Source organism: Acipenser ruthenus, chromosome 21 (genome assembly GCF_902713425.1).
Source record: "Acipenser ruthenus chromosome 21, fAciRut3.2 maternal haplotype, whole genome shotgun sequence".
In the NCBI taxonomy this organism is placed as follows: Eukaryota; Metazoa; Chordata; class Actinopteri; order Acipenseriformes; family Acipenseridae; genus Acipenser; species Acipenser ruthenus.
The window spans coordinates 26407521-26432152 of record NC_081209.1 but is presented as its reverse complement, the minus strand read 5'-3'; the positions used below and the strand labels follow the sequence as shown (position 1 = coordinate 26432152).

Sequence of the window (24632 nt, the reverse complement as noted above, 5' to 3'; positions counted from 1 at the left end):
AGTCAAACCGTTGTATGGATACACTTTTATACAGCTGTACATTTAGGTACAAACTTGGTATCTATTGCTTTTATTATTTTTGTGATGCAGTACTCGATTGACCTGGAGGAATCCCTCTTTCTTTTAGGGGATGAGGGAGCAGACCAGTCGTCATGCCAACTCAATTTTTTATTTCACTTTAGAGACTGTGAATTGCATGGGGGTTTGTCACATAGACAAGTGATGGTTAAAGCAGAGACTTTCCCTGGTAGACTCCAGAGGTAAACAGCTAGTGCCCAAACCCATTGTTTTACATTATTCCAGCTACTTGATAAAATGTACAAGGATGGTAATAAGACCCATTGCATAGCGGTTTGACCATTCCTGGTTTTGCTGTGAGTTTAATAAGACACACTTATATGCTGCGGCTTGTCAAACTCATACAGTAGTAAAACCTGGAATGGATCAAACTGCTGTGCAATAAGAGCCTTATATGTGCAACGAAGTGGTCTTTTGAAGGGGCGACGTTGACATTTCTCCAATGCACATCACATCCTTGCAAGCACTAATGGAGGCTTTCTTCTGATAATTTCTGTCTCTCTGGGTTTTACTTCCTGTCTCTGTCTCTCTGGGTTTTACTTCCTGTCCTCCAGCATGATTTAAAACAGCTATTGCCTTTCCAAGACTAGCAAGTGAATGGCAGTCTATAGGGTTCACAAGCAATCTGCTTAAAGTGAGCTATTTGTCATTGGATGGTATGTAGGCGTATGGTATTCCATTCATCTCCACTTACAAATATGTGCCACTTACAGTGATTTCACCTACCTGTCATTTACTCTACAAGTACAGTGACCCGTTCCTGCTTGAAGATTAAACATACGATAAGCCAGCAGTAATATCACAATGCATTTTACATGGTGTGAGATGAGGGTTTAGTTTTGTGAGAAATTATGTTATGTGCCACCACAAAGGTTGGCCAGGGTGTCCTCAGCTCACCGCGCACCAGCAACCCGTTTAGTCTGACCAGGCTGTAGCTCCGAGGTGGCTGCATGGTGGGTCTGCAGCGTGAAAAGAAGCTGATGGCACACGCTTCGGAGGATAGCGTGTGTTCGTCTTCGCCACTACTGAGTCAGCGCAGGGGTGGTAGTGGTGAGCTGATCCTAAAAATAATTGGCTATTCTAATTTGGGAGTCATACACAAAAAACACTCTATCATATAATAGACGTATCCCCCCAGCTCAACACCACATGACCATCACGACAGTAAAAATAGACAAAATGAAGCGTTCTTACCTTTGTATAAGTTAGTGATCAGCAGCTGTGTCAGCCGCACGAAGAGCACAGCATGTGGTTTTCACTAACTCTACTGAGCAGAATAAATGATTTTTTTTTCTATGGGTAAATATCAGGACTTTCTTCCTGTGCATCGGGGGACAGGACATTTGCTAGAAAATCAGGAATGTCCCGACCATATAGGGACTGTTGGCATGCATGCAAAGGCTGTCAGACATTGCTGATAATTTGTAGTATGTTTTGTTTTAGTATATCAGCATATCTCAGCAAACAAAAATGTGTTATCTAAGAAAAATAATCTAGCTGTTGATGTCAGAAGATAACATATGCACATTCTCACTGTCGGAAAACATTTCAGTCTTAGACAGAGGGAGCAGCAGTGCCATAGTGATTTAATAGAGCTGTCTTTGTTAATGACTGATCCTTGTTTTCATGTGCAGTTCATTAAACCAGGCGATTCTGGGACTGATAGAATGTACTTGCTGTTATGTTCAAAGTAGTGGTATAGACCCAAATGGACAAGACAGCTGGCATGACTTAATGAGGCAACGCTTCACCATTCTAACTTTATTGTCTCTCTATTAAAGTTCAGCTGTATTCACGGTTCATTCGAATTGCTTGTTTATTGTAAGCATTGCGCTCCTTCAGAGCGACTGGCATGCTGTCTGAGGCTGTAAATTGTGCCATGTTGACTTGATTCACTGTCCACAAGCTGTTCTCCATCACCACTTCAAGCTCCAATGAACCATAAGTGGCAAACAAATCCATGGCGAAATTAGATGCTTTACTACACTGTGCTGTGCTGCTGCGCTGGTATATCACAGTAAATGTGAAATTTCAATTGTTACTTGGCAGGACTGACGTAACAAGTTGCTCAGCATTAAGTTAAATCTGTCCTTGCTTTAATATCAAGTTTTACAAACTGTTTTACTGACGTTTTTACCCTTATTGTGTCTGTTAGACCATGGTGTATCAGCAGCTTGTTTAAGAAACAAAGTACAAGTGAATGCTTTTAGTATTTTGCAGCACGGGCCCTGTTGTTCTGGCACATACAGTATTAACCTCCAGATGCCCTGTATATTGTGCACACAATTGGTTAATACAAGTGAACGTTTAATCCCTGACTTCCTGTCAAACAGATTAGACAAATTATTCCAAACTTTCAATTTCAAGAACGCTTGCGACAAACATTGTTATTCCAACATAGAACTGAAGACGTGCTCAGATCAAAAGACAAGAATCCTGGTCAACAATTAACCAAGGCCCAATTCATCACTTGTAATCTGCAACCATTTTTAAAAGGGCAAACCACGCTGGTTTTAATAGGTACACTTCTTAAAACTTGAAAATGAAATAACTGACGCATTTGTAATAGAGCGGTGAATAAAACAATTAACTTACCGCTCCAATTGCTTGCATTAGACAGATTCGTAATGAAGGTAATTAATCATATTAACTCCAAAAGCTACTTTTGTAAAATATACGTGCTTGATTATTTGTGCTATAAATATAAATTGTCGAACTAGACATGGTCCTCAAATACAGTCATATAGCCTACCCTGCCCACGAAATCTGTATATTGATTGTCCTTTGACTCAAAGACCAACCTTCTTGAGATTAAACAGATAGCAGAGTTAAGCTGCTGTAAATTCAGATCTAGAAAGAAGCTGCTTTATATAACAGAACATAAACCCCAAAAAGAATACAGAAAGAGGAGTAATTACGATTAGTACCATCATATCATTAACTGATTTCAGCGTACATTAATTAACAGATCTTAATTGTTGTAGCTCTTAATACTGTCTCTAAGGGAGGCTGCAAGGAAGGCAGTCTTAATATTAAATCTGGTTGGAAATGTACTGCCTATCAATTAATGGTGTTCGTCTGCAAATTGAACATTTCCGGATAGGAATTCCAAGCCTGTCAATTTCCTGAACCTCTTCTATCAACGAGTCCCACAGTTCCTTACCTTCTGATTTCTGCTTCCCAAGTGCTAATGGGCTCTTGTAAAAGACTACCTGCTTGTGTTTCAGAGCTCTGTTGTGGACATGCCCCACTTGAGTGAACCACAGCCTTTCAATATCATCCTCCTTGAGTCATGAGACGGAGAGATTAAAGAGTGTCACAGTTAACGGATGTGGGAATTTGACGCTGGTTGTGCGGGGCATGATGCAGCACTGTAAGAGCTGTCAGCCTCGCCATGTGTGATGCTCGTTGGAATGGAAACAAGTTCCCCTTTGCAACAAGTGAATAATTCCCTTTAATCTGCCAGAAGGACTGAGCGAGTCCTCAGTTCTGCATACAGATCTGTGGTATGGGTCAGGGAAAGGATGAAAACTGCTTTTAGCATTTAGATTTCTCACTGTAGGAAACCCCCCCTTTTGTTTAGCATGGTTTTGCTTTGAACTTTACTTCCTATTCGGGGCTTAAGAAGTCAATGTGCTGTCAAGTCATACTGGTTTGTTGGTGTGTGGCTCTAGAGTTTATAGGATTTTCCCACAGTCAGCATGTAAAAATATGAATACCTGTAACCACAGTGAACCAGTAGATAATTTAGCCTTTTGTGAAGAAGAGGAAGAAGAGGCATAAATCACTTTGTTTTTATTTACACAGCGCCCTTTGGTGGTCAGATGCTGTATTGCAAGAAGGTTCCAATAATTCATTTTCTGTACTCTATTACTACTATGTTGGGTCTGAAGGTAGATGTTTACCTTTCAGATTTTTTCAGCGCTTTCTGCATTGTTATAAACAACAGCTGATAAAAATGCACTAAATACCAAAAATAATCATGGACAGAATGCATCTGCCAAGGAGTAGTCAGAATCCATCTTTGTGCCCCATGTCAGAATTTATAATCCTTGGTTGATTCATAGATTGGCAAAAGTTAGCATTATGGGTTGTGATGTCACTGTAAGGGGTCAAAGGTTAAGTTTTTAATTTTTGTGCTTGTCCCAAATAATCGGTTTGCATGAAACCTGGGTCTGCTTTTACATGTGCTTTTTCTTGCATTGCATCTCCCTGTGAAGGGCTAGCTAAGCTTTAAATAAAAAAAAAAAAATTAAAAAACTTGATCCTGTCTCTGTCATCAGAAAATGCACTCCAAACAAGATTTAATCAAGTATTGTTCTGGTTATTTTAAGAAATGCCTAGACCTGTTGGATGTAAAGGTACTAAGCCCTCTATTCATTTTGTGACTTGCAACTGTGTAGCTTCAGAGCTTTCCCCCCAAAAGATTCACAACAAAGGGCAACTGTGCCTGACCATTGTTACCCACCAAAGATATATAAACATATAATTTAAGGTTCTCAAACATGCATGTGATCTTTGACCTAGATCCTGCATGTAACTGAGTCAGAGAGAATATTCTCAGCAGAATGTGTGCAACTATAACTGGGACTGCGAGAAGCAATGAGCCTTGACTTTTTCAGAAAAGACAGGACAGTAGTTCAGTTGTTAAGCCTGGCAGGCGTTGCCTCAAACACTCTGCAAAACAGAACCGTTCGTTATCCTGGCAGGGGCCAGTTTGATTGGTGGAGAATGGGTGCATACCAGTGCTTCCCACAGTCCCCAAACAAGCATCTGAATCACTGTACAAAGTGATCAGATCTACTTTATTGAATAGCATTACAGCTCGTATTGCCTGATCTCATCAACAGGGGATCAATACTTTCCATAACAGTACATCACATAACACAGCACTACACTGACCTGCTACTGAAGTAGCTCCCAGTGCATTGTGCAGGTGTGTCCGGTGCAGGTGTGTCCGGTGCAGGTGTGTCCGGTGCAGGTGTGTCCGGTGCAGATGTGTCCAGTGCATTGTGCAGGTGGAATTTCCTAAACATTTTCTGAACGTGTATGTTTGATCTCTGTCCTACGGAAGGTAAACAAAAGTTAGTGCATGTGTACTAAACAGAATATAATATCTGTTATTCTTAATTTAAATATTGAAAACAAAGCCTCCAGTCACACTGCATTGATAAGCATGTCAACTAGAACTTTAACTAACAACGACTGCTTTCAAAGACCCTGATTAGCACTCCTGGACAACCTAATGCTTCCCTAGGTAAGGAAGTCCAGAATTAGTCAAGCAGATACGCTTTCACCTAACGCTGATGCCTTCTTGTTTGCAATCATTTGGGAATTGTAAGGAAAACCACGTTCAGCTACTGACAACATTTGTGTACAGAAAATGTTTAGCCTAAGATATTGTCGAATAAAATACTTAACACCTTTGTATTACTGATCACTAAACTGAAAAAAGCTTGGAAAAGATATCCATCAATACATACAGACAGACAAAGAGACGTAACTGGAAAACCCTGCATGTTACTCAATATGCGTCAACATTGTTGTCCACGGCTCATGCCCTTGAATAGATCCATTGTCTTTTAAAAGAAAAATGTACACAGTACTTTCACAGCAATACTGAAAACATATTAACAAGTGCCACCCCCACATACAGTAAAAAGCAATGATATGACAAGGATGGATTTATACAGTCTTTCAGCATTCAATTTGGTCTGAGTTAAAAAAAAAAAAAAATAGAAATTTGGATTGACTGGTCTAGATGTGCTATGCAATCCTGTCAATTTCCAGTTTTAAATTGCTTGCATTTTAACAAGACAAATGCTGCTAGCTGTATAGCTCAGCTTCTTGATTCTCCTATTAAGGGATCACATGGTATGCTTTGCAGTAGCTGGAAATCATTACTCACAGCATTGTCACCAATCCACTTCAATACTAAAAGCATACAAATGAAACACAAGGTCAAGCTACTAAAGTAACACTCTGAGGTTAATGTTACCAAGGATTCCAAAGCAGCCCCTAAAACGATGTCGCTGTCCCGTTAGACAATGGTGATAACCCTTCATGTAAATGTGCTTTATTTTGCTCTTATCAGCCCCCTATTTTACTGCATTTAATCCTGTACTTCAGAATACTGTAATCTGCCAAGTTTTTAACCTGTAGTACTTTGTATTTAATCACATCCTGATGTAACTATCACTATTTAATCATATCCTGATGTAACTATCACTATTACCTGCTGTATTATTGAATTGTGGTATGTCACACTTGTACTTTGCTTGAACAAAAGTTATTGTATTTCTTGCTCTTATTGTATTACTTGTATTGTAACGCTTGAAATGTTTTTGCTTACGATTGTAAGTCGCCCTGGATAAGGGCGTCTGCTAAGAAATAAATAATAATAATAATAATAATAATAACCTTGGGCATTAGTATTAAGTATAACTTCTTGGGAGTCTGGCGTGACAGGAGTCATTCACAAAACTTCATGGCCCTATATAATAGTACTGTACCAAATAAGAGGCCATTCAATCACTTTAAAAAATATTTATTGAATTTAGTAAAACTATTTATCAGAAGAAAAGAAATAAACACCTGGTTTTAAAGAAATTATCCATAGAAATACTCCAATAGGTTTCATTTGATCTCTTCAGTTGATCTAAACAACAGCAAATCCAGAACAGGGGTCTTTGGGTACCTGGGATATGCAAATAAATCATCCAACAGGTCATTTGAGTCTCTTTAGTGTTTATGTCTTTTAAATATGGAAAACACCAGGGACGAGACCTGTTTTAGTGATTGCAGCAAGGGTGGTATTAAGATCTGCCGCAGTTTCAATTAATTGACTAGACCCCATGGTTCTTTTCAGTGAATCTGTTTCTAATCTAAGAAATAAGAAGGGCTCTTTCCACCCTTCCAAACCAACGGTTCTAACACAATAACATACAGGAATGCATAGCAACCAGCTTTGGAATGTTGCTTAAGAATTTGTTGTCATAACTCACAAGAATGACAAGTATGTTTTATAGATTTTGTAAAAAGATACTGACCCCTCCCCCCCTCCCCAATATGATGTTTGCCAGATAGAACAAGTTATGAAAAGTTTAAAAGACAAGTTATGAAAAACAAACACATCCGTAATGACTACTTGTGATTGAACATGCAGCTTTGTTTTTATATGTAACTGAAATATATGAGGGGGTACTGCAAGCGGAGACACCCAAGTCATACCAAGAACCTTGTAAATTGAGGGGTAACACCCCAGAAAATGTGTTTTTGGTTTTAGTTGGAATACTGTATTTTGGCTTGTATTCTTTCTTTCTTTTTTAACTCACTCTTTGAAAGTAACCTAATGTCACATATAAGTGGGACTTTTAGCAACTGTCCTTTTTTCAGTAAAATACACTGTAATGGATTACTGACCAAGAACTTCAATTAAAACGATGTGTTCAATTTAAGGTTTCTTTCTTTAGTCTAAGGTAGCCATGTTGTAACAAAAATATATATAGATATATAGATAGATAGATGACACACACATATAACAGAATACAAAAAATATCTAATAATACTACAAAATATTTAGCTACATACAGCAAACTGATTTGTATACCCTCACAAATGTACCTTCACTGGCACAGTACTCTGTTTAATGAGCTTTATAAGTTATGTTAAAGCGTGTGTGTGTGTGTGTGTGTGTGTGCGTGTGTGTGTGTGTGTGCAAGGCTGTCTATACGTTCTGTTGGATGAAGCACATTTTTTTACTGGGCTCTGTTCCAGGACCTGCAGCAATAAATCAGATGTGCACATTGTGTTTTTCATCAATACTTCCAGCTGGCAGCAGACTGCACACATCTTCAGAGTGCCGTTTGGGTTTCCTTGAGGACACAGCCAGAGCAGGGCTGCAGGAGGCGGTGGCGTGTGTGTGTGCGTCAGCGTTAATGATCACGCTGACTCTTTTGACCTAGATATCTCCCTGTTGCGGATCCATTCCTCATTCTCTGATCTCCTTCCTCTTGTGATGTTTCTTCTTCCTCTTCTTCTTCATGGTCACTCCTCTCATCACCAACCATCTAGATTCAGCAGAAAACAGCGGACAGAAACAGTTGTTGGCGTGATTAATAATGTTAATTTAATGCATCGAGGGATGATCTGTACGGGGCTCACAGTCATCATAGTGACGGTAACATAATTAAAACCTGCTAATAGGAACATCATTGTTTTTCACTCCAAAAGAGTCACTGCCAGTATTCTCAAATGAATTGCCTGAAAGAAGCACACTTTTCCCCCTGTGTCCCAGAGCACCAAGTTAGAATGAAGCCCTTTCTGACAGACCATCTTGGATTTACACTGGGTGACACTACTAACCCCAATCATGAAAACGACTTGATCCAGGATGTTTAGCATACTCACTAACTAATGTAATCTATTTACTTTGTCGACTCCCTCAAGTCCCAAAGCCAGGTTTCTATTCAAAAGCATATCCACTGTGCCACCTATGTTAGATATCAGAAATGACAGCTCAGTACAAGTGAAGTGTGTGTGTGTTTGAACATTATATCAGTAACTGAAAGCTGTACCAAATAGACCTTTTACATAGACATGTTAGATATGTTTGTATCCAAATTTCTTGAAAACAGCACATTAACCAGATTTACTGAAATACACAGTGCATGTTAACCTTGGTTTTGATGGTTCTCTCGATAAATTATTAAAAACGCTTTTTTTTCAGATTTTAGATTCTGAGAATATGATGCGTTTTTAAGTCCAAATCTTGAAATTAGCATCCTGTCCGAATTATAATTTATCACCGTGGGAATTTAAGCCTAGTTGAATTTATCTCTGAAATGTAACATTGGGTATTAAGTTGTCAATGATTAAGTGCCTAGTTACATTAGAGAGTTCATTTACTTCTAAAGCCCGGTGATTGCATTTGGCAGTTTTTCAATTACTTTTTTTTTTTTTTAAGAAACAAGCATCTTGGCAATTCCAGCGCAATTAGAAAATATTAATTTACATGGTGCTGTTGAACAAGAATTAGAAAAAAAGAAATGAGACATCAGCCATGTAGAGTAAAACAGAAGCCAGTACAGACTATTAGACTGTGAGCCTCCACACCTGCAGTTTCAAACCCAGCTCATGAACACTGAGACAGGGTTTTAGGAGACATACAAATGTATGCAATACACACAGCAACATTTGATTTTGATTCATCATTGAACACGTGTTAATAAAATCACAATAATGTTCTCTCCAATCCACTACAATAAAATCACAATAATATTCTCTCAAATCCACTACACAGTCTACATTTGTATTTGAGTTAAAATGTTTTTTACAGTTGCTAAGTGCACAGAAATAATTGCAGTTTCTCTCTATATGTTTTTTATTGATCACATGCCACGTCACAACTACACATTTTAGTCACTTTGAGAAAATGTTGTAAGAGACTGAATTCCTTAACATCCTGACTACATTAAATCTGACTTAATTAATATGCTGAGGAAATAAAGCCTTACAAGTACAAGTCTATTGTTTTATCATCTAGTAGGCAAAGTCATTAAAAAAACGTTTTGCGATTTCCTTTCCACGTGTCAACACTATCTGCAGCTATTTATTTTTTTTTTTATAAAAGGGTCCAAGACTAACTTCGATCTAATGCATTCCAGGTTTAAAGTATTTGAATGAGAGGCATACGTAATTGGGCTTGAAAGATTAGCTTACCACAAAGGCAAATCTGCTATCTGTTCAAGGCCAACTCAAGTTATTGTGAGCATTAATGACTGCCAGTCTATATATCAAATACATGTTGCAGACATCTGCAAGCACAGCTAGCTGCTCGGTCCCCACAGAACAGGAAGAAATCTGCTTTCCATCACGGGGGCATACAGGTGTTGTGCCATTCCGCTCATTTCGACCACCAAATGGAAAAGGGATAGAAAGAAATCTCCCTGTATCAAACAGTAATGGTTTCATTCTGTTTGTCTGCTAAAATACTGCTGGAGTGTTTTGTTTTAATCCAGCCTAAGAAAAAGGCATCTGGGGAACATGCCATATGGGTTAGGTAACTATGGTCTGCCCTGTACTGACTTTGACCTGTGCCATATGAACACTGCTTTAGCAACCAATAGAACAAGCTTTCTGTGTCTATCCATGGGTAATTTACCGTCCCCATGTTGCCTATGGATAACCATGTTGGGAGGGTGGGTGTCCCCTTAGTCATCATGATCACAGACCATGCAAGGCACTTCCAGTCCAAGTCCTTGTATCTCTTGTGTCCTTAGTTGTTAACTGAAATACTGAACCCTCTGACCAGGTCCTAAAGCACTTCAAAGTTTCATTCTTAAACCCAGAGTGGATTAGCCCTCCAGGTCTGGAGTTGCCAGCCTGTGGACTAAAAACCATTTATAACCATGGTTGGTTTAAAAGAAACACATCTTCAATCTATAAATACTGCTGTTGCTGGCTACTGCCTTCCAACCTGCGTTCCATCATTGTTTATTTCAAATGTCATCCATATCTTATTCATGAGGTATGATCATGAAATAAACATTTAGGATGAGAAATAAATATATATATAAGGTTTTCCAGTTTTGCTGTACTGTTTTTCCAGCCAAATCTACCAACGTTATTGAAAACAGGCAGCACTTGCAATCCAGCTGAAGTCATCTAAATTGAAAGGGATTAGAAGCACCACTGACCCCTAAAACCACATTCAGATGTGGACTAGGCAAGCTGCAGTCTATGAAATCTGAAACATGCCAAGCTTCAGATAAGCGGCTGGTACTACTTTATTTAACACATCTCTATTTTGGAACACCTTCATTAATCTTAACCTATTACAGTGTTAATTATTTTTAACAAAGCATTTATACAAGAACAATCTTTCCAGGTGTCAGTCACCTTTACTGATTTCTGTTATACCTTGTTAAAATTGAATCAGAGGGGCTGTGAATGGAATACAACTTCACTTTGTTATGAAGCAAATGAAAAAACAATTTAGCTTGGCATTGAAGCTAAATTCAAGTTCCATTTCCACTGCAGATCAGAGTCTGTAGCGTTTTATAATTTAGTTATAGGACACTCAGTGTGCCAAATCGGTATACTCCGAGGCGCACCTCACTTTTGATATACAGGGACGTCAGAAAGGCTCCCACTGCATTGCACAGCAGCCTTTTGCTGAATAACTTTGCTTGATAAAGGAAAGACAAATTTAATTGTTATATAATGGCTGCAGCCAGTGTTCTTGGAGGCAGCTCAGGTCTATTCTCTCCTTTGCATTCCATGTGCTTCTCACTTTCATATATCTTCTGATAAGCAGGTAATACAGTACAGTACCTGAATGAATGCTATCAGTACATTGTGGCGTCCAAATAAAGCATTACACTGGCTTTCCAGTCATTTCACAAGGTAACTGACTATTAGACTACTTACATTTCCAAAGATAAATTTTTTCACCATCCGTAATATCAGATACGTCCAGAATATGTGTAGCATCTGTAGAACTATGAGCATCGCATTGAAGAAATAATATCCAAAGAATGGGGGGAAGAAAAGAACTGGGTAAAACCAGGTACAGTGGATAATCCTATATGGGAAAAAAAGAACAGAAATACATTAAGATTTTGCAACAGGTGTAACATGAATGCAGCCTATTGCACAGTCTATTTACCTTTCAAATAATTAATTATAGGGTGATAGATTTGCCTATATGTAACATAACATATAACAAATGAGGCTATATCCAATTCGGTGAGTAATGTCCTTCTACAGGAGTATTCAAAAGAGCAAGTTGTATATGGTTGATGTTTAAATAGTCAACAGTGTACTGTTCCTGGTGCTAGTGCAGCAGTACTGCTTCAAATACATCCTCAGGTAATGCTTCAGAAAGGCCAAGTGACATATTAAAAAATTCCTATTGAACACCAGTTTCTTTTTACCATTGATCCCTGCATTTTTCAAAGCATTAACACAATAAAAGCCTTCATGTCAAAAGAGGCAGTCAAATATTGTTTCACTGCGTGCTTTGTTCGGTCCAAATGCTGTAGTTAAAATCGAAAGGTCAAGCGATATGCTTTGTTGAAGGGAGATTTCAGAATTAGCTGATGAACAGGTCAGCATGCTATTTGTCTATACAGAGTGTCTTATCTGACATTAGCTGTGGATTATATGGGGTCATGTAGCTTGCAGGGTTTTTTTTTTTTTTGCTGAATTTCAGAATGCACCTGGGTATGCTTCACATTTGGAACACAATTATCTTAACTCTGAAATTGGTTCTGTAACCCTTAAATTGGCTGCATACCAACGTTTAATGTCATATACTATAGATACTAACTGTAGCCGATTATGGGTAAGTGAGGTGGGGAAGCAATCGGTAATCTATTAACTGTTGCATTATTTGATGCCTCAATCGTAAAATAAATTCAACTAGTTACCTCATTAATTACTGGCAATCGTGGCAGTTAATATAATACATGATCCAAAAAAAAAAAAAAATTGTCGGTCAGTAAAAATGAAGAATCAATAATAATAATAATAATAATAATAATAACTGAAATAAAATTGAAATCTTTCTTACCAAAAAGGGAAGATGACTAGCCTGGTGATGATGAACACAATTGTAAATAACACAAACAGGCTGTTGCAGATCATTGTAAATCCAGCGTAATTAAACATCTTTGCAGACTAGGAAAAGAAAAAAAAGAGAACAATTCCATTTCAGTGATATCTACCCAAACCTGTATTTTCCATGCCCTTACTGTATTCTCTTATGCAACACTAATCTTGATAAATGGGGTGCATGGATATATCACCTATGTCTGCCATTAGACTGCATGTCAAGTGCCACGTTCTAATTGAACCCAGGAATTGTTGACAGCTGTGAGAGATGGGTCCTAGGTAGAGGTGTGGCGGAAGAGCCTCCTCAAGTCATGTGATCCCAGGAGCTCTAAACCTGAGCTAAAATCTAAATTCCATCCACGGAACACATGGGCTGACATCACTCAGCAACCGAAGATTCACAGAACACCGAGTTTGATTAATGTCTGTCATTTACTCTACCTTCATTAATGTTACAAAATGAGAACAAAAATTACTTGTTAAAGGGCTACTTCATTAAATATTTAATTTCTTTGAAAATCATATTATGTTCATCTGTATCAGTCTCTATCTAGAACATTGTCTGCTGTGCTTACTAACAGCTCAAATAGATGTTCAAGTACCCCTAGATATGAAGTACCTCTTTAAAGACACTAAAACTACTCAGGTGTTGAATAATAGGTTAAATTAGTGTCTAGCAGAAAGGTGTAAAATGTCAGATATTTACCAGGGAGCTAGAATTTTACACACATGCTGCTCTTTCGCTGCAAAATAAGAGTAAATTTGCAAAATAGCCATTAATGCATGGAGATCATCATTCTGCCCTTTGGTAATAGTTGCCATTTGAGATTTAACAGGACTTTCGGGACAATGTTGAAACTATCAACTTTAAATAACAGTGATATTTCCCCCCCCATGCTTAGAACATACAGCAGAATTAATCACTCAGTCCAATGCTATCTTTGGCTTAAGTCATGGGAATGAGCCAGTAAATTGTGTCAGCTTTTAACACTTAACAGCAACTCTATTTACCTCCAATAAAACATCAGAGGCGTCGTGGACGAGCATGACCAGCGTTCCAACTCGGATGTAATTGCAACACCAGGAAAACGCCAGTAAATTAAGCGTTGCTACATGGTGGATGATTTGCTCCTTAAAGTCCTGGTAGTTATAGAAAAAAAACAACACAGAAAAAACAGATTAACTGACAAGCAATCCACAAAACCCAGATCAACTAAAACTGTTCACGAAGGGGGAATTATTGGTTATGTAGGTGACTGACTGGTCAGCTCAGAACTATTACAATTCCCCTTACACTGAATCGGATTGTTGATCTGAGAATCTCCCCCAGTAACATGTAGCAAATCTTCTCATTCATTTACTGATTACAAACTGCAAGGCTCTGAGGTCCTTAAAGTACAATTTGCTGAACACATGTTACCAGCAATGGAATTGATTTGGAACAAATAGTGCTGACAGTAAAACACTGGAACCAATTTGGTAATATAATGCGTTGCTATTTGGTGGTGACTTGTGTGATATGATATACTACTGTATCTAAGCACTAAGATATGAAAATGTTACCAAAAGACTTCAACCATTCGAACTGCTCTTGTGTTTCCACAGCACTGGCCATTGAGGTGCCAGACCATGTGGTTGTGAAAAGCTTAATGGAAAGATTCAGCTTCTTTTAACAGGCATTGCATTATTAAGTAGAGGGCACTCCTTAGCTATAATACAACTGCATTATTTTGAATGCACAAAAAACCACTACTGCTAAGAATATTAAACGATTCAAGTAAGTGCATAAGAGAAGTACAATGCATTTCTTGTGTACTTGCCTTTCTTTTCACATCAAAGGCGACACTGAACAGTAACGAGCAATAAAAACTCATCTCAATTATGTAATACCAGTACTGCGAATCCAACAACGTCTGTGGGGGAAGAGAAGGGGAAAAATTCAATGTCAAATACAATTCTAAAAAAATCATTTCAGCATCAACCTGTAATGTGCAGAAGTGTGGCATTATAAACTACTGACAACTTTTTGCCACAAGCTTGTACATGCCATGACCAGACAGAAGCTGTGATATATCCATAGGAGAAAATACCACATTTCTATAATGATCCAATGAAAAAAAGATACAATAAAATACATTTCTAATACTGGAAGAGGTTTTCCATCTAAATACGAGGTTTAACCTCATTGTTACTAACAGAATCAGCATTAGATATTATTATTTAAAACAATTTTGGACATTTACACTTTTGAAATCATAAATACTCAAATATTGCACATAAATAATAATAATAATAATTTGAAGTACCTGCTTTGGAAATCCATTGAATATTTCCAAGGTATCTGTGAACCATGGTTTCTGTGGATGACAGAACAATATACAGTACAGCAGAATATAATGAAAACCATCACGTGCAAAAACTCATTTCTTGGGAATCTATTGTACTTTATATCTCTTTACATTGATTTAAATCTTAAAACTACATGTTACATTTAAGCGGGCTGGTAAATAGATACACAACCCCCCACCCCCCCCACCCCCATATCAACACTAATCCTGAATTAAAAAGAGAACATCAGTTATGATAGATTTAAAAGTTTCCTTCATCTCACAACATGATCTATATAAAGCAAGTGATCACCAAAGCAAAATTCTTCAGTTCTCCTTTGGCACGTGTCTTAGTGACAGCTGCGTCAACCATTGGTACTGTGTCGAGTAACTACCAGCTAGAAGATACCTTTAATCATACTGAATATTTGATTAGTCTGACTATCAAACTGAAGATGTGACTCCTGAAGTTCCAGTGTTTATGGAGATGCATTTTAGTTTATGTAACAGGGTGAAGGCTGGCTGTGAACCGGTGACCCTGCGCACCACAAGCGAGCATTAAAACCGCAATGCAAAAGAGCCGGGCTCGTCCGCAGTCGTGCTTTTAGAGCTTGAACCTCATCTCATCTCCAAGCCGTAACTGCGGTGTATCACACAGCACCGTCCGTTACATTTATCTTAAAGAGTAAGTGGCTTTCCCTTTACCTTGTCCAATTTCACTTACTCAGATATGTTTTTTATTTTGTGTTTAGTTGCTTTCACTTGAGTTCAGGATATGCTCTTTATTTCTAGTTAACTGCTATATATCTATATATAATATCGGAGATATATATGTAACCAGTTATTTCAGCCAAGATGTCTCTTTAGAAGTAAAAGCAAGTGCCACCTAGTGATCTGCCACGTGGCAAACAAGTTTCTCCACTAGATGGTGCTGGCACTTTGGTTGATCTAGCCTACATTACAAATGTCTACGACAGACAATTAGAACAGAAGAGCAGCCCCTGAACTAAGAACCACAGTAAGTAACTTAGGATATCCTGAAAAGGTAAGGGGATAGTCAAGCTGCTTTACATACTAGATATTTCAGCTTTTACCCCCCGAGCAAGTCACATACATCAAAAACCTGTTCAATCTATCTTCAAAGCCCATCACTTGTTGAGGACGAGCCAATAATGAATGTAAAATGAGTAGCCATTTATCAAAGGGTTTTGTGGACTGCCTGGCTCCTGAGAGAGAGTAAGTGACTGAAGGTTGAGTTTGTCAGAGGAGGGGAGATGATAAATAGAGATCCCTTTAGCAGTACAGCGATACCTCTTCAAACCTGATGAAAAGTAAATTGTCAGCTAAGTACCTGCAATCCTCAGACTGTTCAGCATTAGCACCAAGGGTAATTGCCCTTCACCTTGTACACGAAAGGTATTGTTTTATACAGGAGCGCCATATAACAAATGGGTCTGGACAAGGCACAGACAGGAGAGCTAAATGCCATGTTCTCTGTTAACCACAGTATAAGCTGTTTTTGTTCTATGGGAATTCCGTGAACAGTACAATACCTAACAAAGTTAATCTATCTGAAATGTGTATTCACACTTTTGCTGTGTAAAAATGAATCCCTGTACAGTCAGGCAGATTCCTAATCTGCTCACATTTCATATATACCAGCCAGCTTTCAGGTAAAGTTGTTAGACCTGTTATCCATACAGGTTCTAGAATTATTTTTTTTCCCCCCATGGAGTTCTCAAAAGTTCAAAAGCGTATCAAATGTGCCTGAGAATTTACTTAGGAGACAAAAGAAACGTTCTGCCTCAGGAGCATGTCTAATACAGTATCATAAGACAGCAGGACTCACTAACTTCCAGTTTGTAAGGCAATCCTGGACATGTATACAATATAGATAGATAGAGAGATAGAGAGATAGAGAGATAGATAGAGAGATAGAGAGATAGATAGAGAGATAGAGAGATAGAGAGATAGAGAGATAGAGAGATTTAGTCCAGGCTACTTACATCGTACAGAACTGCAAAGCCTCCAATAAATGCTGAGAGATAAAACACAAATCTCCAACTGCAAACAAAAAGAGAACAAAAAAACATATTAAAAGGGTTACTTGTTTGAAATATTCATGTCAGTTATATGTCCATGGACATGGGGCAGACAGGTCCACTATATACCTGGGTAACACATGCAGTAGTGGTGAACATATTGGGTTTCTTTCTTACCAAGCCTCCCTGAACTTTTTCAGTACACTTGGCCTCTCCTGGTTGCGTCTTCTTCGAAACCATCTTTCCACCTTTCGCACCGTCCAGTTGCACTTTTTTGCCAATCCTTCTAGATCTGACTGTGGAAGGCAAAACAAGCAACACAGAAGAGCACAGTAGTGTGTATTTATATAAATGAAAGCCTTTCATATGGCAAGAGCATTTCATTACTGTAATTTAGCAGCATTCTCAAACCTTACTGAATACAAGACTAAGGAAATATTACATCTAAATATATACGTCTCAATTATATACGTTTTTTAAATTATGCCAAACCAGGCTAATTCAATTCTAATCTCTAGATGTTCTGTTTTTTTTAATAAGTCATGCAATGTGAATTTGATTGTGGTAGAATCAAACCAAATACGACTACATATATTTCATGAAGCCACTGGCAAATGAGTAGTATGACCTTTGTTATAATGGTTATTGAAAATAAGCTTAGGCCTGTCAGGTTCCTCAGAAGACATTTTAAATGGACTGATATTACAGTGGGAAGAATGTTCCACTTACCTGTGATGGATTCCTCAAGCGGGTGATGAAATATTTCTCTAGGACTATGTTCTCCGAAGCCTTCAGTCTAACAGTTTCCCGGAGTCCAAAGATTTTTTTTCCTATATGTGTCGCTATAAACCTGTATGATAAATGATGGCATATTGTTTTTTTTGTGATTTTCTTCATTGCTTTTATTCAAGATTGCAATTCAACAGCTGAAATCACTCCATATCCAGTGTCCAATCAACTGTCTTACTAACTAGCTGATTAAGTGCATATGCTTCAGTCATAGTCACTCAAGCGTGTCATGGTCAAGGATGAATGATCGAGTGATTAAAAAGAAACCAAAAACATTTCGTCAAAGTCCATCATTTATATACCTTTTTTTTCGAAAATAAATGTGTTATAATAGTGATAAGTTTCTTTTGATGCTCAGTATATAATAGTACAGTAATACTAATCAATGTGTTGAATGTATTAATCCAGATGTGTTTAAAGTTGGACTGGCTGATAAGTAAACTTGAATGGGGGAGTGAGGTACAAATACTCTTCACTCTAGCAGCTTACCTTTCAAAGACATATCTGATCACCATAAAAGCTACAGCATAAGGCACTGTGATGAACAGATGTGAAACTTTGGCAAAGACGAGTCCATCTCTGTCTTCAAAATCTGTCCAGGTCAGGTTTCCAGGAAACCACAGCCGGTCCCACCAAAAATAGTCACTTATAGTCTGTAACATCCTAAAACAATTGGAAAACCAAACTTGGGTAAATAAATGTGTTTAAAGTGGATATTTTGGCCAGCATTGAAGCAAAGCCCTGTCCTTGCATGTGTTTGCAGGTTCAATGATGGAAGTACAATATTGTTACCTGCAGATGGAATAAAGTCTGGGGGAAGAAGTAGTAATAAAGCAAGTTACCCAAGTTCAGCAAGCTGCTCAGAAAGTACCTATGAAACCTAGTGACAAATCCTGGGGCTAAACATACACGAGATAAAAGACTGCTAGTAATGCAAAGGCCAGCTTACATACAGTATTCTTCACACTGCAATTACAGAAATGGATGTGATGCAAGGGAAATATAAATGACAGCACATTTTTGTGCAATTTTCGTCATTTTTGCAGACATCCACAAATTGTTACTGGCTGCTCAGCTTGGACCAACACAAAGACTTCCAAGATATTTTCACCATGTTCTTTATATACTGTTATTGGTGGTGTTACAATGGTATGAACAGTATAAATGGGTTCAGTGATTCAAAACTGGCTAATTATTGCAGGCAGAATTCCAGTAACTCCAGGTATTCATTTAAAAACCTGGCTAATGACTTTAGCAAGTTCAGAACAGCCAGACCAACATTTAAGCAGCATCAGCTTGTGGTTTAACAGCAATTGTATGCCAGTATTTGTCATATAAATGATTACTTTTATGACTTTTTTTATGGCACATTAATTTCAACTTGCATAACCTATATCCTTCTGCTTAAACTGGAGCTTGTCCAAACAGTGGTGTGTGAGGAAGCATTCTCTGTCAAGGTGGGGGTCCTGCACCACCACTGCAGCCAAAAGCCAAGCCAACCCTGAGTCATTGGTATGGACATAACTGGAGTGTGAAAAGTATAATCTTTGCATTTTATGTACTTATTCTGTGAAAATCAAGTGTAAAAAGTTTAAAATGAATCACATCCAAAATCAAAAGGGAAGGTGGGCATTGCAGCTGTTAACAGGGAGGGGACCAAGTGGAAAAACCTCAAAGAAAGGAAATCTTCAATTATGATACTGAAGTAAATTCCATGGCTAACATGCAAACTACCTCCCCTGCCACATTACTCCTGAAGCTGATCCAGGCAGTATAGCAGAAGCCAACAAATGAATAGTTTGCCAATATCTGTCAAAATTTAAATACAGATATGTTCCTGCCTTTCCCCTCAACCTCAATGTAAACAGAAAGCTCTTCAGGTGGAGTCATGGCAATGATTAACGGTGTAGCTGATGCTGTCCCACAAGGAGCCTCAGTTGTATGTGAATCCATTATATATGCACTCAGTAAAACAAGCTTTTTCCCATCTGTTTCTGAAACAGCAGGATGATCCGTACAGCCAAACATCACTTTCTAAAGCCGCCAGGCGCTGTATACATTAAGTACATGCAAGAGTCACATGTTATGGTCTCCTTCAGTTTGTGTTAGTATGCATGAGGTCACTGCAGGAAACTAGGCTTTCTAAACATGACATTATTTCCCAAACAATATACTTTACAACACACTGCGGAACAAGTTACTGTGAAGGCATAAGAAACAACAGAGACACCAAATAGATGCCAGCTTCCTTGCCACAGTCAACAGTGTAATAGGGAATGATCTAGTCTGCTCCCACCAAGTATTTGTAGTTTGACCTGACAAAAATAGTTATCCTAGCTAGCCTCTGAAATCTGAAAACATGACACTCTCTTGATCCCTGCTGTTAATACCACTGCTAAAGGAAACTGTTACAGTCCACGGTTCTAAGTGCTACGATGAGTGTATGTACATAACCTTATGCCGCATACTCATCAGTTTGTTCTACAAAGACGTATCTTTTTCTATTTGTTAAGCTAATAAAAAGCGCAGTATAATATTTAAATATTACATCAAAAGAAATGAAGGTAGAAGGCACTGAGCCTTTGGTAGAAGACATTGTTTTATATAGAAGAATCAACTGCAGACAATAAAGCCACAGTTATGACCAGGAATGTTTCACTTTGTTTATATAGGTAATAGTAAAGTAAATAACAAACCATGTAAAAATGCAGCACAACCTGTTATGACTAGTGGTCAGAAGCCTAGATGTTCTGTATCAATTGCAGTTGCAGAACGACAAAAATGACTGCTAAATAAACTGACACAATAGTCTAACAAAATGAAAGAATGTAATATCCAAAAGAGCCAGACAGGAAAATGAATGGAATTTGACCTCTAAGAACAGCAATAATATTAATATTTCCAATAGGGATTAACATTACATGTTAGTGAACCTTTTTTTCTTTTTTTTTTTTTTTTTAAATGACCTTGACTGCCATTTAAGTTTCTGGAGACTATCACAGCCTACAGTAAAACGCGGAGGCAGAAACATTGGGTTGTGGGATCTCTTATTCAGAGGCTGACAATAAACCAAAGTGCTGATAAGTATCAAGAGGCGCCTGTATTTGTGCAGCAGGAGAATAACATAACCCATACCAACCTGTATTGTACCACATGAGCCCTCATGGGCTCTGCCCCCTTGATTTCCATCTCCTTTGTAGAAGAGATTTTAAGCTCAAAGGGACTCGGGTTAACCTAGATGAGGGGTTTTATTTCTGAACAAACATAAAGCATCCCGGGGCACGCAGTGCAGGAAGAATGATTAAATAGTTAACATGTGATTGTAAAACAAGGAATTACTAAGTACCTGTCATTAACAGTTCTCAAATACAGCTCAATGTTTTATGACCACAATATTGCAGTCGTACACTAGTAGGCCAGGGGTCAGAGGGATAGCGATTTGAAGGAGAGAGAAGGATTAACTAAAACATGTCCGCTCCCCTCCCATTATCACAACACATTAACTTCTTTTAAAAAGATTTGAAATTGGCCTATAACACTTTGGAGAATAAGCTTGTAGACTGTGCGTAACACAAACCCCTTCTAAATTGACTTTTAAAAGAGGTGCGAATGTATTGTTGCTGCCTTGTGGGTTCAAACTGCAATTTGTTTTAGCCGTGACAAATAAAAGCAAAGGTCCTCATACATTATTAATAGTGGGAGTCAACACATTTGCACAATATAGGTGTGGCAAGTAAACATTACAGAAATAATTGTACATATTGTAATTGCACTAGCTGTCAAATACCTAGTCATAGTGAGTGGTTCCTAATTCTTCCCTTCATTTATTATTGAACATAACGTTTCTTTTATGTTGATGAACGAACGCACATGCTTGTTTGTTTCCACTGGGCACCTGAATATAGCGGAGACAGAGAAGCATTAAACAGCGTCAAAGGCATTGGAAAACCCCCAGCACAAAGCCTTCTTCATTTTGATTTATGAGATTTTTTTATATTTGCAATAATGGGAGGGCATAAAAGGGCTGTATTTGTATTGCGCTACAATAACAGCTACAGAGGAGCAGTTTCATTTTTTAATAAAATATTCTCCCATTAGACATATATAAGACAGCTCATCAGAACATTAAACATATTTTTCATTTAAAAAATATAAATAAATAAATTCATAACTGTAATAGGATTTTGTAGCCTCTCAATAACGCAATGGCTTATAGACAAGGTCAAAGTAGATTCTTAATAGTTTTAGAACCGGTGTGAGATCATTTCCATATAGTAGTGTCTAACAGCAACTAGGTTTTCATGGTCTTAATATGAGCATTTATAATTCAACTTACATTTTTTACAACAGAAATACTGGTGTGTATATTAGAACTGCTTCTCAAAACATATCTTTAAAAACCGCAGTTTTAGTTAGAAAGGTGAATGCTGATGTTTACTTTTCAGGCATGGTGTTCTGTATCAGAAGTCATGGCAACCTGGCATCCAAACAAAAGCCCTGTAACACCTCTATGTACAAGGAAACAGACAGCAGTGTTTGTAAGCTGACCTGTTTCAATCAGATTAGATAGTATTTGATTAGATTTTAGAAAAACTGAAAAAAGTACCACGCAATGAAAAGAATGAGGAGATTAAAAAAAAAGTGTCAATCAATTTTCTAAAACAATGAAAAACAGGAATGCTACTTTTAATCTCTGAAACATACTATTTTAAACCTGAAATGTCTTGTAATAATTATGTAGCCTTTCCGAAAAATACAGAAGAACAATAATCACGTGTTTCTACTTGTAATGGGTGAGCTTTGGTTCACAGAATCTTGGCAAGGTGCTTTTAAAGTGGTAGAAACTGATTACTGTCTCACAACACATGTACTATCCCTACAATACACTTACAGCTTTTAACATTGTGTTTCTTTCTTTGCAGGGATTCAATTTAATCTATATACAGACTCATGATTCAATTTGTATTTGTACTGTAAAATGCAAGGAAGTATCAAACACCTGTCCCTCCATGATGATGAATCACAGTGTCATAATAGAGGTGAGCCCAATGAGAAAGCTTTGCCAGCTTTCTTACTGAACCCCATGCCCTGATGAACGAAACGTTCAATGAAATGGACAGAAAATCACTAATGAGCGGCGAATATTCCATGTGCTGTTATTCTACAATCAAGTTGATTTCAGCAGCAGTCAAACAATGTTAGTTAGTCTTACTTCACACCACACCGAAAAGCCTGCCACCAGAAAACTTCACAGTTGAACATTACAGAAGAATAAAAAAAAATGAACTGTTACCTTTTCTATTGCTATTTCTGTGCGAGCAGGAAATATCCCAATCCAAAGCGAGTTTCTAAACATGTACTCTGTGAGGAGCCACGGGAAACACTGAAACCATGACTGCTCTCGCTCTTTTTTGTTTGAAATTCTTTAGGGTCACACCCTGCTGAGTCGCAATTCACGTTTTTCAGGTTAGTATCAGTGTGACGTTTAAGCTCTCTAATTTCACAGTATACCTTGAGGCAAACTAAAGAGGCTTCACAAAACTGGGGCTCTGTATACATTAAGTATATAAAGTCATTAAATATTTAGAAAGGTAAACACTTACATAATAATGGCAAAAAAGGTTTACTTCCTGGTCATATAAACAAAATCATTTTTGTAGGTTTTGTGTCCAGCTTCACTTGATTTGTGAATTTCTGAAAGTAAGGTCAAATAGGTGGACTTCCTGATTCAAAAAGACACTGAGCCCAATACCTACAAGGAATTTAAAAACATTAAAAAGAAAGGATAACGTGGTACTTATACAAAAAAAAAATAACTTGGTTTATATGAAAGACTGCTACTGAGTTTCCATATGTACTTACTTTCATGTAATTATGAGTATACTATTAGTTTGCACTGAATGACCTCTCATTATAAGCTGTTTCTACAACAACATTGTTAAAGCCACACAATGAGTTACAAATTATTCACAAAGCACAGTAACCCAACAAGCACCAGCTCTAACAAAAACCCTGTGTATGTCATAGCGCCTGCAAGTTGACAGTGATTTCAGTGCACTGTAATTTGCTAATTCATTAGCAGCTTTGGCAACCAAAGCCATTGGGAAAGGGTTTCTGCTACAACAGAATAGCTGGCAGAAAACTAAGTTAATTAATCTCTTTCGGCTGTTTGCAGCATTTGTTCTCATCAGTAGTGTCATCCAACACACACTCACACAACACTTCCATGCGCTGTTGTTGTCTGCACTAATTGGGGGCAGAAAACATAAAAAGCTACCAAACATCAGCAAAACTGTATTGAATGACCCCATGCATATGCTTATTGTAACTTAACCCTGAACTATCAAGGAGGCAAGGCTGATACCTTGATTAAAAAGCTGCCCTGCATCATGCTTAACCAATGGATCTGAATTACTTAAGATTTACTTGTAGATTTGTTTAAATAAAACATGCTGCACTGTCCTAACATCAAGAGACAGGTGCTCCTGTATGTATCAGGGTGAACAGAAGTTCATGGATTATAGAGTAGCACACATTGGTTAAAATGAAGAATTATAAACAGCAAAGCAGTATAATATGGCAATTGGATTTAATTGTACATCATGCCAAGCAGATGTACAATTACTGTACCTACAGATTGACTAGGGGCAACAATCAATTGTTTTACAAAGCAGTTCTAGATACTGAAGCCGTGCTGGCATTCTGTGCAACTGGTTTTTCTGCATAAACAGCTTCTCAAGTTGTTACACAAGGCATTATTCCAAGCACAGCCTGGGATGTT

General features: G+C 37.9%; 1 protein-coding gene across 1 annotated transcript; it reads right to left on the bottom strand.

Moving 5' to 3' along the window:
- Window positions 1-6609: 6609 nt before the first annotated feature.
- Window positions 6610-23621, bottom strand: LOC117427980 (ceramide synthase 2-like). The gene is made up of 11 exons (XM_058995331.1): window positions 23145-23621; window positions 18341-18514; window positions 17792-17912; window positions 17240-17358; window positions 17027-17084; window positions 15000-15050; window positions 14514-14606; window positions 13705-13833; window positions 12653-12759; window positions 11509-11662; window positions 6610-8147 (listed from the first exon to the last, which is right to left on the bottom strand). Exons 2-11 carry the CDS (start codon window positions 18511-18513, stop codon window positions 8013-8015), a joined length of 1140 nt encoding a protein of 379 aa, XP_058851314.1. The 5' UTR covers window position 18514; window positions 23145-23621; the 3' UTR covers window positions 6610-8012.
- Between the last annotated feature and the right edge of the window lie 1011 nt (window positions 23622-24632).

Coding starts and splice junctions, on each gene's coding strand:
- LOC117427980 (XM_058995331.1), bottom strand. CDS start 18,513: ATGTTACAGACTATAAGTGACTATTTTTGGTGGGACCGGCTGTGGTTT. Junction 15,051..17,026: donor GCTTTGCAGTTCTGTACGAT/GTAAGTAGCCTG, acceptor TGTCATCCACAG/AAACCATGGTTCACAGATAC. Junction 8,148..11,508: donor AAAAATTTATCTTTGGAAAT/GTAAGTAGTCTA, acceptor TGCTGAATCTAG/ATGGTTGGTGATGAGAGGAG.